Source organism: Phyllobates terribilis, unplaced genomic scaffold, assembly GCF_046119375.1.
Source record: "Phyllobates terribilis strain yellow unplaced genomic scaffold, ASM4611937v1 Scaffold_3__8_contigs__length_932513732, whole genome shotgun sequence".
Lineage (NCBI taxonomy): Eukaryota > Metazoa > Chordata > Amphibia > Anura > Dendrobatidae > Phyllobates > Phyllobates terribilis.
Window position 1 is genome coordinate 268,938,621 of NW_027362763.1, and position 12,719 is coordinate 268,951,339.

At 41.4% G+C, this 12,719-nt stretch overlaps 1 protein-coding gene across 1 annotated transcript in view; it reads right to left on the reverse strand.

Annotated features, from left to right (window-relative positions):
- The window catches only part of PPM1L (protein phosphatase, Mg2+/Mn2+ dependent 1L), a 291,218-nt gene that overhangs the window by 2,839 nt on the left and 275,660 nt on the right, over positions 1-12,719 (reverse strand). Inside the window, exon 3 of the mRNA XM_073674810.1 lies at positions 1,608-1,769. Within this exon, the coding sequence (XP_073530911.1) occupies positions 1,608-1,769 (162 nt within the window). The remainder of the gene's footprint in view (positions 1-1,607; positions 1,770-12,719) is intronic.

A 12,719-nucleotide genomic window follows, 5' to 3' on the forward strand; every position in this document is an offset into this window, starting at 1 on the left:
GAGATATGCAGAATCTGCACTCTGCGCAGCTTTGCTAGCTGTATTACAGGATTTCTCCCTCTTTTGAAGGCAATGATTTTATCTTTTATTCATATTCAGTTTCTTACATAGCAGCAACCTATTCCACAGCGTTGTATAAAGCTTTACTATCTAATATTTATATCATAAGGTGGGAAATAAGGGTCAGAAACATAACAAAGATCAGCTACTTACATATTGTGAATACATCTATGAAAATACATTTCTAATGATTTAAGAAAATAGCAGCATTGAGTGTGACGGTAAACTATTATAAACTACAGACAAGTTAGGGTTATGTCTGAGGCCCCAGAAATGGGATTGGGGCATATGAGCTGAAGGCGCCATTGACTGTAATGATGCGTGCGGAGTCACAGTGGGCTCTGTCGGACATCATATAAACCTATTTGAGGCGGGTTCCAAGACATGGTCGACAGCGTGCCAAGAGCAATGATGTGCGGAAAATAGTGATGAGCGAGTATGTTCGGTTAACCCTTTCGGCGAGTATACTCGGGCGAGTACTGAGTATCTTCAGCGTACTCGGTGATATGTTTGAATCACTCCAGTGTTCATGATTTGCAACTCTTTGACAGCTTTAATACATGTAAGGAATGCGAAAGAAACAAGCATTCCTCACATGTATTAAAGCTGTCAAACAGTCGCAAATCATGCCCACTGGAGTGATTCAAACATATCACTGAGTACGCTGAAGATACTCGGTACTCGCCCGAGCATACTCGCCGAAAGGGTTAACCGAACATATTCGCTCATCACTAGCGGAAAACAATGACAGCTTATGAGCACAGAACAATCTAATACTGATCATTCTGTGGTCATCGTGAAGTGCTGTCGGCTTGTCTAAACTGGCTATAACATTACCATTGATTGGCAAACGTGTAGCGATCGCCAGCTGTTCTCAACTGCAGTTCACACAGTGTAAACCCGCCCTTAATCGGTAAACCTACATAATAATGCTAACCTAAATCAACTCCTAAAGCTTCATTTACACTGCAAGAGAATCGTGAACGAGCGTTGTTAAAAACGCAGTGTAAACAGGCTACTGATCACCTGATGAACGAGCAAAATGCTCCTTCATCATGTTAAACGGTCTCTTGTACAGTGCAAAAAAACCATCCTTCTCGCCGGTGCATCGCCCTGTGTAGACAAGACTTGCACTGCCGAGAACTATGGCAGCGTACAGTATGCACATTGGGCAAGCTGGTGTAGATCGCTCAGTGCGCATCGTTCACTTTGGTCTGCCTGTTTAAACAGGCTTTCAAAAGACTGCTGATCAGTAAAAGTTTACGGATCGGCGGTCATATCATACCCCCGGTCAGTCCATGTAAATGGACCTATAGTCATGTTTTTTTTGTGTTCTGACAACAATCTGTTGTCCATAGGGGTGTCTTCATGGGAGATAACATATAGGTGTACAATCTGATAAATTGCATTCATTACATCCATACTAATAATAGTCTGGGCACTAACATTAAAGCCAAATGCGAGATGTTGTGAGTTCTCCGCTCTGGAGCTTCTGGTGTGTGTAAAGCTGAAGCCTGTAAGGTGTTTTGATGCGGGCAGGATCTTACCAGCTCTCTTAATCCTCTTTCTTTCCTTTAGCTGATATGGTTTGTGATCATGCGATAAGGGAATAGCATTTCCATCCTTGTCACACAAGACACCGCGTGAATCCCCAACATTTGCCACCGTGAGTTCTTTGTCAGATAACAAAGCAATTAAACATGTGGTACCTGCGAAGGGAAAACAGAGATGTGCTGAGTCTTTTGTAGTCAGAGACATAGGATCTACCTGATAACACATACTGGGCTCTACAGGCAGTTTAACTAAAGAGGAGATCGGCAGCCAAGGACGACTCAAATTACAAATTCTTTTTTTTTCCTAAGCCTTTTATTCAATTCACTTTGCTAGCCATGATTCTACAATGAGGCGTTGTGATACCGATCTGGAAACTTTTGCGCTACTCAAGTTGCATGACGTGACTTCTCAAGTCAATCTTTTTTTTCAATTCTTTAATTTGTAGTGTATCGATCTCGTGATGGTACTGTCACATTTCATTTCACTTTTAGTAAGACTCAATAGGACTTATCCATAAAGTTGGTCAGAAAACAGGTTTAATTATTCAACTTTTTAAGGATGAAGTTCAGTTAGTTTTTTTTATAGTCTTTGCGGCATACATCGATAATCAATATCATGAAAACCACTGATAGGTGAAATGAACAACATTGAATATTTTGTTACAATGGAATTTGGCAAGGTTTAGGAAATAAGAAAGTAGAAAATTTGGCAATCATAAGGACCTAAGTGACTGACAAGGGCTAAATTATGGTGAGTAGATGGCTGGACATCTCTAAAATGGCAGGTCGTCATATGGCAGGTCTTCTTGCAGTGTTTCTACTATGTAGGTGCTAACTAAAAAAGGTCCAAAGAAGGACAACCAATGAGCTAGCGACTGGGTCATTGGCACAAGAGGCTCACTGTTGTGTGTGGAGAGTGAAGGCTACGTACAATCCCAGTAGGCTATTATATAAATTTGGCAGAAAACACAACACTTGGCAGCTGATTTCGTAGCTGAAGACCTGTCAGTGCGCTCATGATGATCCCTGTCAATTGCTGAAAATACCTACAATGGGCAGATGAGCACTGGAATGAAATCACAGTACAATGGAAGAAGATGGCACGTGTGTTATGTAGCCTGTAAGAGATGGCACCAAAAGCACAATGAAAAGAAGGCAAGCTGGCAGACCCAGTGTAATGAACTGGCCAATGTTGTGCTGTGAAAACACAGGTCCTGACATTCATATGGCTACTACTTTGTCACAGAATACCTACTACACATTGTTTTAGACAAAGTACACTACTTCATGGCAACAGTATTCCCTAATAAAAGTGGCCTTTTTTTCAGCAGGATAATGTGTCCTCCCTCATTGGAAATATTATTCAGCAATGACTTGAGGAACAGGATACTACATTCAAGGTTTTGACTTGGTCTCTTAATTCCTCAGATCTCAATCTGATCAGGAAAAAACAAGTTGAAGGACCCATTGGGCAACATGGTGGCTCAGTGGTTAGCACTGCAGCCTTGCAATGCTGGGGTCCTGGATTCAAATCCCACCAAGGACAACATCTGCAAGGAGTTTGTATGTTCTCCCCGTGTTTGTGTGGGTTTATTCTGGGTTCTCTGGTTTCCTCTCACACTCCAAAGACATACTGATAGGGAATGTAAATTGTGATCCCCAATGGGGACAGTGCCGATAATGTAAAGCACTGTAGAATTAATGGCACTATATAAGTGAGTAAAATAAAAAAAATAATTACAGGACAGCAAGGTAAAACCTTGGCACCAGATGCCACAGGACTCCTTCAGAGGTCTTACAGAATCCATGCCTCAATACATCAGCGGTATTTTCACAGCACAAATGAGACCTATACAATATTATACCGGTGGTTATACTGTAAGGCTGATCAGAGTAGGGGTTATGGTAGTTTCGGTATAAAATAATTTGATATTATAAAAACAAAAATGAATTCATCTATCTAAAGTGTGTCAAGATAAAAGCCTCCACTTTTGACAACCAACCAGGATCCACATTCTTTAAAGGTGGTGTAAAAATGAAAGTTGGACTGATTTCTCTAAGGCTATGTTAACACATCATGGTATTTTCAGCGTTTTTTTATGAAGATTTTTATGCAAATTTTCAGCTGCGTTTTGCAGTACCAGCAAAGTCTATGGGAAACCAGAATTCTCTGTTCACACATCATGTTTTTTTGTTCAGAATTTTGTACCTTGCATGATTTTTTTGGAAAATAGAGCATGTCACTTCTTTCAGCGTTTTTTTCACCCATAGGAAATAATGGGTGGTGAAAAAAATGCATCAAAAATGCATCGAAATTTGTATCAGAGTTTTTGATGCCAAAATAGAATGGGGTTCTTTTTTCATAGAACTTTATATACATGCATAAAAAGAGACAGAAGGACAGTGAAAAAAAAACAGAAAAAACGCATCAAAAATGCACCAAAACTGCAAGAAAAATCCTGAACAAAATGCCCTTGAAGATCAGGTTTTGCAGCAGATGTGTGACACAAAAAAAAACATGTGTAAACATACCCTTAGGCCATGTGCCCACATAGCGTTTTGCGGCTTTTTTACAGCCGCGAAAACGCCGCAAAAACACTTGTAAAACCGTCTGCCATGCAGAGCAATGTGAATTCGGATGTGCTGTACACATGATGTGCTAAGTAGCGCGCCGATTTCGCATTGCGCTGTAGCATGACCATTTCTACGGCGATTACGCTGCAAATTCGCGCCCATTGAGGAACATTGAAACGCAGCAAACCCGCAGGTATATGTGGATTTGCTGCGTTTCAATTAAATTCAATGGCCGCAAATTTGCAGCGTAATCGCGGCGTGTGTGGTACCCGGGATGAAGAGGAGACTCTTCATCCCGGCTACCACGCGGTGAAAAAAAGAAATAAAAAAGTTAAAAATAAAAAAAAACACCCGTATACTCACCTCTCTGGTCTGCTCCCGGCGGCGTCCTCTCTCCTCGACGTCCCGCGGTGTACTTGCAGGACCTGCGGTGACTTCATTTAGTCAGCTGATGGCCAAGCGACCGCTGATGTCAGCGGTCAGGTGATGGTCGCGTGACTATCAGCTGACTAGATGACCTCACTGCAGGTCCTGCAAGTACACCGCGGGACACCGAGGAGAGAGGGCGCCGCTGGGAGCAGACCGGAGAGGTGAGTATACAGGTTTTTTTTTTTTTTTTTAACTTTTTAATTTTTTTTTTTTTACTATAGATGCAGCATTTAAAGCATCTAAGTTGGTCACACAATATAAATCCATGCCGGTTGGATTAAAAAGATTATTGTTATTATTGTGTGACCAACTTGTCAAGAACTTTTCCAAGTGATGCTCAAAATTGCTTGGAAAAATGCTGGAAAAAATGCATGCTGGTAAAACGCTTCTCTCTGGCAGAAAAAACGCATGTAAATCTGCATGTGGGAAGAAAGGCAAAAACGTTCTGCATCAAATCTGCTACGTGGGCACATAGCCTTAAGCAGAAGAGTCTCACACCTCCTGTCCTATCAGTTGAGCTCTTGCAATTTTCCATCTTCAAGGCTTTTAGATCCCCATCAGCTGGAAAGCCACTTATCTTTTATCCTTTACCATAGCAAAATAGAAGATTACGACCATGGGTTACCTTACATTACCCTTAATTTTCTGGAAGATTTATACACAGGCACTAGGTTATTTAACACATCTCAGAAGAGAAGTAGACATTTTAGTATCTTACACCAGTAGATGTTAACCCATAATGACCAGAGGCGTCTATTCATTTACTCTGTCCTGTGGGACATGACTGCTTATCTAATGCTTTTTGCTGTAGTAAGTCTTGGGTAAATATCAATAGCTGTTGGCCTAGATAAGAGGTAAAGAAAATGCATTGTGACTCTTGAAGCCAAAGGCAGAGCAGTACCAAGACAAAACAATGAAAATCAGATGAAAAATGGATAGTTGTAATATACTACAACATCAACGTTTATTGCTGCTTCTGGTGACTAGAGATATATGACATTGCAGAATGCCAAAGGTAGCAAGAAATGTGACTCCAATGCCATATACACTGTTTATTTTGGACACTAGAACACAGCAGAGAGTCTCCTATTAATAATTTACACTCGGTTCCTTTGTTGTGGTGGACCAGCCTCTTGCAGCTGCTGATCCTTATCATTTGGAAGCCATGTATTGTGTCTACATTACTAAATTATGCCTGCTGGACATGGGTGCTGGCAGCCCTAAAAGTCCTCATCTCTCACTTACTGTTTATTGAGCTGATGTCAGTGTACACATGTGCCATAATTGTGTCTCAGCACCATTGTTGTGTTTATTTGTGCATTATAAACTTTTGTCTTCCAAAATTTTAGAAGTAATAAAGGGGCTGACCAGGTTCAAAAAAGTTATATTTAAAGGGAACCTTTCAGGTCCCCTGACTGTTTCCAACTGCTAATAATTGGATAAAGTGTTTCATTGGGCTTTTATCCATTTACACTGGATGATTATCGTGAACAAGTGCTCCTAGGAATGTTTCACTATAATCGTTCAGTCTTAGCAGGCCGCTGTTCACCTGCCAAATGAGAAGACGAGGAGATAGCTACTCTTAGTAAGCACCTGTACACACCTGTTTTTTGTTTGGAAGTGACGGTCAGTGTTTTGATATTTGTATACATAGGTTCTCTGACTGAGCACTCCACCCCTCAGACTTAATTATAGCAGGAGCCTACTTTCCCATATGCATGTAGGCTTCAGCCTAAGAGAGGATTCCCATTAGATAGGTTCCCAGCAATGAGAGTCACCTTATCGTGGCTGCTGGGTACACGTGAATTGGCCAATTTATGCACTAAGTATTCTCAATTATTACTATTTTCTTGAGCAGTAATGCAATTCAAATTTCATATATTTCATGTTTGCATACTATAGCGCTACAGAGTGCTACTTTATCTGTTAGTTATATATGGAGATGGCTACTCTTAGTAAGCACCTGTACACTCCTGTTTTCTGTTTAGAAGTGACGGTCAGTCTTTTGATATTCAATGGTCATTTAGTGCTGCAGATCAGATAATATAAATGGACACTTACTAAAGCTGAGAGATGAACTTTAATCCTGCAGTGTTGCATATGCTGCTTAGGCAGGACTAGTCCAGCAGGTTATCCATTTCCTGGAGTAGTCATAATTATATTATCCAAGTCAGGACTAGTCCATTGAAGAGACAACCCACTAGACTAGTCCTGCCGCTTTAGCAGATACAACGATGCAGGATTAATGTTCAGTTTTCAAACATTGCAGTGTTAATAAGTCCCATGAAGCACTTTATCTGGTTAAAGAAATCCAGTGTACTAGTGGTTGGAGACAGTCAGCGGACCTGACAGGTTCCCTTTACATATGTAATTTTATATACCGTATTTTGCGGATTATAAGACGCACTTTTCCCCCCCAAATTTGGGAGGAAAAAGGGAGTGCGTCTTATAATGCAAACTTATGGTATTTTACCTGGGGGGGCAGCGTCGGATCGGGGTTCCAGATACAGGAGGTTGGTGGTGGCTGCGGCGGTAGCGGGGCGATGCTGCTGGCCCTGTCCTCAGAACAAGTGTAGCTGATTCAAGGCGGTGGTGGCGGTAGCGGGGCCATAGCGTGCGCAGATTGAGATCTCCCAAGACAAGATCTCGTCTCTCGATCTGCGCATGTTCCGGCGGCCATTTTGCCGAAGCACAGCGCAGGGCTATGTACGGGATAGGGAATCTCGTCTCCACTCACCGGCGACTTCTGAGGATGGGGCCGCAGCATCGCCCCGCCACCACCGGGGCCGCAGCATCGCCCCGCCACCACTGGGGCCGCAGCCTCGCCCCGCTACCGCCGCCACCACCACCACCAACGCCTTGAATGAGCAACACTTCTTCAGAGGACGAGGCCTCAGCATTGCCCCGCTACCGCCGCCACATCCACCACCTTGAATCAGCGACACTTCTGAGGACGGGGCCCGCAGCATCGCCCGACTCCTGCTGCAGCCGCCTCCGCCACCAATCTCCGGTATGTGCGACCCCTCTCCATCACCGCTGCCCCCCAGGTAAAAAAGATAAGGTGCACCATTTTATTTAAAATAAATAAATTTTTTCCTATTTTGCACCATAAAATTTGGGGTGCGTCTAATAATCCGGTGCGTCTTATAATCCGCAAAATACAGTAAGTTACTAATGCACTTGTATTATCAGAGTTTCACCGATGTGTCTCTTTCACTGTCAGTCGCCGTGGGGTCTAGGTCCTGATAGTAAGTTTTATATAACTTACTAATGCCCTTGTATTAGCAAAGCTCCACCAAGGTGTTTGTTTCACCGTCACTCCTGGTAGCTCCACTTTCTCCTGCAATTGACACCGGAGAGCGTTTCCTGTGTCAAAATGTCATCAGATCTATTTGCGAAAGGGGCTGGCTGACCACTCACTTTATAAGATAAGTCCATATCCTTCTATGTCAGAGTTAGAGGAGGGGGCTGATGACGTAAATAACAAAGGAAACACTCTTCTGGGTCTAGCATGTGGCCCGGATGTTGAGCTCCAGGGGCCAACAATAAAATGGACACGTAGGTAGGTGTTGTTACAGTATATACACCAGGAACAGAGTTTTTTTTCAGTGGCCAACCCCTGAAGTACTTTTTAAAAGCAATAAAATATTTTCTAGTGAGTTTAGATTGGAAAACACATTTTGGCCAAGACTTCACTTCGGTTTTGGATACCATCTGAATTTGTTTAGGTAATTCCATGTAATTAGAAAGCAAAATGACACGTGCTGGGCTCACGACAACAAGGCTCAGTCCCATGATGAGTATTTGGTGAGCTCTAGATGTTGCACATATTCTGCTGCATTTCTGAGTATGTTTTTCTTACATGTGTTTTTATTGCTTTTTTTTCAGCTTCGGTTTTGTATGTGTCAGATTTTAAATAAAACTCCTTTTTTGCAAACTGTGTATTACGTGGCTGTATAGATAAAGTTGTTTGTGGATTACATGGGTTTTTACTATGTTTCCACTGTGAAAATGCAATTAAAACATCAATGCATTTTTTGTCTTCAGGGAGCGGGAGGTCGTGTGACCACAAGTATGCAATATGCACAACAAATAACTTAGTTTTTTTAGTGCTGTTTTTGGACATGGATTATTAAGCCAAAAAAAATAAAAACTCAGCGTGAACATACCCTAATGTGCTTGCTGACTGCTAAGTGAACTATTAACTCCTACTTGGCTGGAAGATCTTTGATGAGTCAGTACAGCACAAATGGAAAAAAAATGTCAGTATATGGCGTCAATCTGCTTTTTTTCATATTAGCACGCCGGAATGAGACAGGTAATCTTGCAGTGTACAAGAAGCTGATTATCCATTTGTTCCGAAGCACACCATCTATAAGAAGTAAAATGTAAGGAGCAAGCGTTTTTTGATGCGTTTTTCTATGCAAATTTTCATCTGCGTTTTGCAGTACCAGCAAAGTCTATGAATTTCCAGAAATCTCATGCACACATCATGGTTTTTTTTTATTCAGGATTTTGTGCTTTGCATGTTTTTTTTGCAGAATAGAGCATGTCACTTCTTTCATCATTTTTTCACGCATTGGAAGTAATGGGTGGTGACAAAAACGGTGAAAAAAACGCACCAAAAACGCAGGTGTCAAGTTTTTTCAGCGTTCTTTGTGCCTAAACTAGAATGAGATTTTTCTTTTTCACTGAACTTTATGTACATGCATAACAGAGACAATAGGACAGTGAAAAAACAGTGAAAAAATACACACAAAAAAAGCAAGAAAACAGCAACAAAAATCCTGAACAACCTCCTGGCAAGAGATCAGGTTTTGCTGCCGAAAAATATCGCTGAAAAAAACGATGTGTGAACATAGCCTAAAACTTCATTCAAATGTTAGTGATGTTTGTTTTACGAAAAAAAACTGACCCACCTCGATCAGTGTTTTGATTAAATTGTCATCAGTGGGTCAGGTGTTACCATCAGTGTGTTTCTTCAGTTTTTCTCATATGCAAAAACCCCTTAAAAACTGATGGAGTATTCTCAGCTTTCTCCTATCAGTTGGTGAGCAATGGCCAACACATGGATGGCACATGGTTGACATCCGAGTACTCTCCGATTTTTTTCACACACCCATAGACTTGAATTGGCAACGTTGATCCGAGATGCGGATCAAAATCGGATATGTCTCTGTGATTTTGTGCCGACTTTTTGACTATAATATGTACAGTATGACTTCTATGTGTCATGATTCCTCCTATCTCAGTGACTGGATGCAGTGAATGACACTTCTTCCGTCCAATCTAGGAATGGGGTGTGCTGAGCTGTTAGCATTGTGATGGACAGCTCAGCCGTCCAACTGGATGCTGGGGATGCTGAGTTGTCAGTGTCCAATCAGGACCAGTGTGTGCCGGGGCTTCATCCATGTGTCTCTTGTCCAGAGTAATCACCTGGCTATTTAACCAGCTCTCTGCCTTTGATTGATGCCAAGGGTAGTTCTGTGCTCTTTGTCTGGTACAGTGATCTTTGCTGCTCGATCTAGGATTTGTCTTGACATCCGTTTGCCTAGCCCTTTTGTTATTATCCGCTATCTTCTTGGAATATTGACATCAGACTGTTTCCTGACTACGCTTTTTGTCTCACCCCTCTGTTTATAACGTACTCTCATGGCTTTTCACCTCGGACCTCTTCACTACCCCGCCTCATCGCTTATCCATGAGTAGTGATTAGCATCAGACTGTGAGTGAAAAACACAGATAGAACACATATGTAAAAAACGTATGTCTGAATGAGTCCTGAAACGTCATGCAGACATCCATGGATCTCGGTCCGATCATGGACCGCAATGCACCAACTGGCCGTGAGTCTCCCGATGTGAGTGTGACAGCCTCATCGTCAAGCCGGATACGGCGATCTGGGGACGTGGCTATGAACAGGGACCCACACTCGACCCTGCAACTGGTGGGGAACCCTGGCTTTCCCTTATCCCGTAGGCAAGAATAATGATGCCGAGGTTCGAGCCTCCAGTGCATCCCTGACTCCTACCGAAGCCCTGTCAGTGACCTCCTCTCCTCCGGGAAGAAGGAAACAGAACCGATAGTTGTAGAGGAAACATACACCGTTTTTAAATCAAACATGACTTCTTTATATCTTCTTTATTCTTGTGCATCCAAGACAAACTTGTATCCTGCAGGATTTAGCATGGCGCCTGCTGATCCTTATTTTGTTCCATTCTTGGCTACAATTTTTGATCCATTCCAGCACACTATAGTTTCTAAATAAACAATATCTCATTTATATGGGGGAGTTATCCATATAAACTTTAATATACAGATGTAGTCATCATTCACAACAGACAATTTGTGACTCCTATACCTGATCGCAGTTATCAGATTTCCACCATCAATTAGAGTAAACTGAACTAACAAGATCTCAAATGTTCCCATTTTACACATTAAGGCCCCTTAACTAGTTTTACCAATGTACAGGGCAAATCAGTGAGTGAAAAACAACACGGCTCAAGAGGAAAAGAATGACTGTTGTAATGCCGCACAGATCGTGAGGTTAAGTGCCGGAATATAGAATCATGTTTAGAATTTCTGTGTCTGCAGAACTTCCAGATAATTATTTATGAGGAACAAAGAAGCTATAAAAAATAAGGCTGTATAATTTGTGCCACAGATCATGAGGAGCCGGTGCTGTAAGTGTCTGCTAATTGCAAAGAGGGCAGGAATTTGTTTCAACTAATAGGCAATGATGCACAGTTACATTTTGAGCCTATTTTAAGAAATCTCAGAAGACAAGTGGCTAACAATATTGCGCTAATCAGTGGCATGAAAATGAAAATAACACTTCACTTTAAGACACCATTTTGCAACGTCTTGATAAGATTATACATCTGTGCCGCTGAACCACCAAAAGGAGACCAAATCTGGGAACAGTTCTACAAAACCATCATATAATTGTATGCAGCAGTTATCATCAAATTCAGAATTCAAAATAGGTCAGGAATAGCAATAACCTTATGTATCTCATGATGCCAACTTCTATTACGGTACCAAAGGCACAGTATGCCGCCATATGGTGACTCCACAAGGCACCCAATGTCCTGTAGAAGGAATATTTCTTGAGAATAACTTTATAAGACATGTAGCTTGTGATACCACTCATACAATCCATAAAACAACCATCTCTGTACCTATATACTGTACTTTACTGAGACTCAGAATCATATAGGTTCTGTATTACAGATCTTATGTGCATGAGCACTTATTCTGGGGGGTCAAACAGCTACAATGTCAATTACTGCCCAACAGTTACCAATTATACTAAAATATTAAGATTTGAGAGTCTTCAGTGGTTTATACCTTTAATGGCTAACTGAAAAGATGGTAACAAATTGCAAGCTTTCGAGACCTACTCACACCTCTTCATTAGGCAGACCTGAATAGTCTCGAAAGCTTGCAATTTGTTACCATCTTTTCAGTTAGCCAATAAAAGGTATCAACCACTGAGGACTCTCAAATCCTAAATATTTTTCTGTCTACTGGCTAACAAAGATATATCTTCTTCCTGTATCAATTATACTAATACACTCACTTGTGAGTCACAATTACATGCAAATTAAGGTATTTGCAAAAAAAAAAAAAAAACATTAAAGAGAACCTGACAGCTCCCCCCCCCCCCCCAAACCACCACCATGTCTTTATTTAACCCTTTATGTACTTCCCAACAAGTCCACTTTTATTACTTAAAGATTTTTGAATCTTAATAAAACAAGTTAAAAAACTGAGCTTTGAAGTATGCTAATTAGTGGGTGACTAGTCATGGGGCGTTGTTTTGTTCTTATTAAACATGCTATCACTGCCCCCTATAGGCTGCACTAACAAGTACTGACATATAATAAAGACTGTCACTTCAAGAAGCAGGGCAGAAAAGTCAATTTCTGCTCCCTTATATTACTGCACTGTGCCATAACTATAGGTGCTTCTCGAACATGACATTACAGTTTTTATATTTGTGGTGCTATTTTCTTCTTTTGTATAGTGATTGGAAAGGTTATACTTTAGCCTGGTACTGCTCAACGGCCAATTTTACTTCTTCTTACAGTATATTAT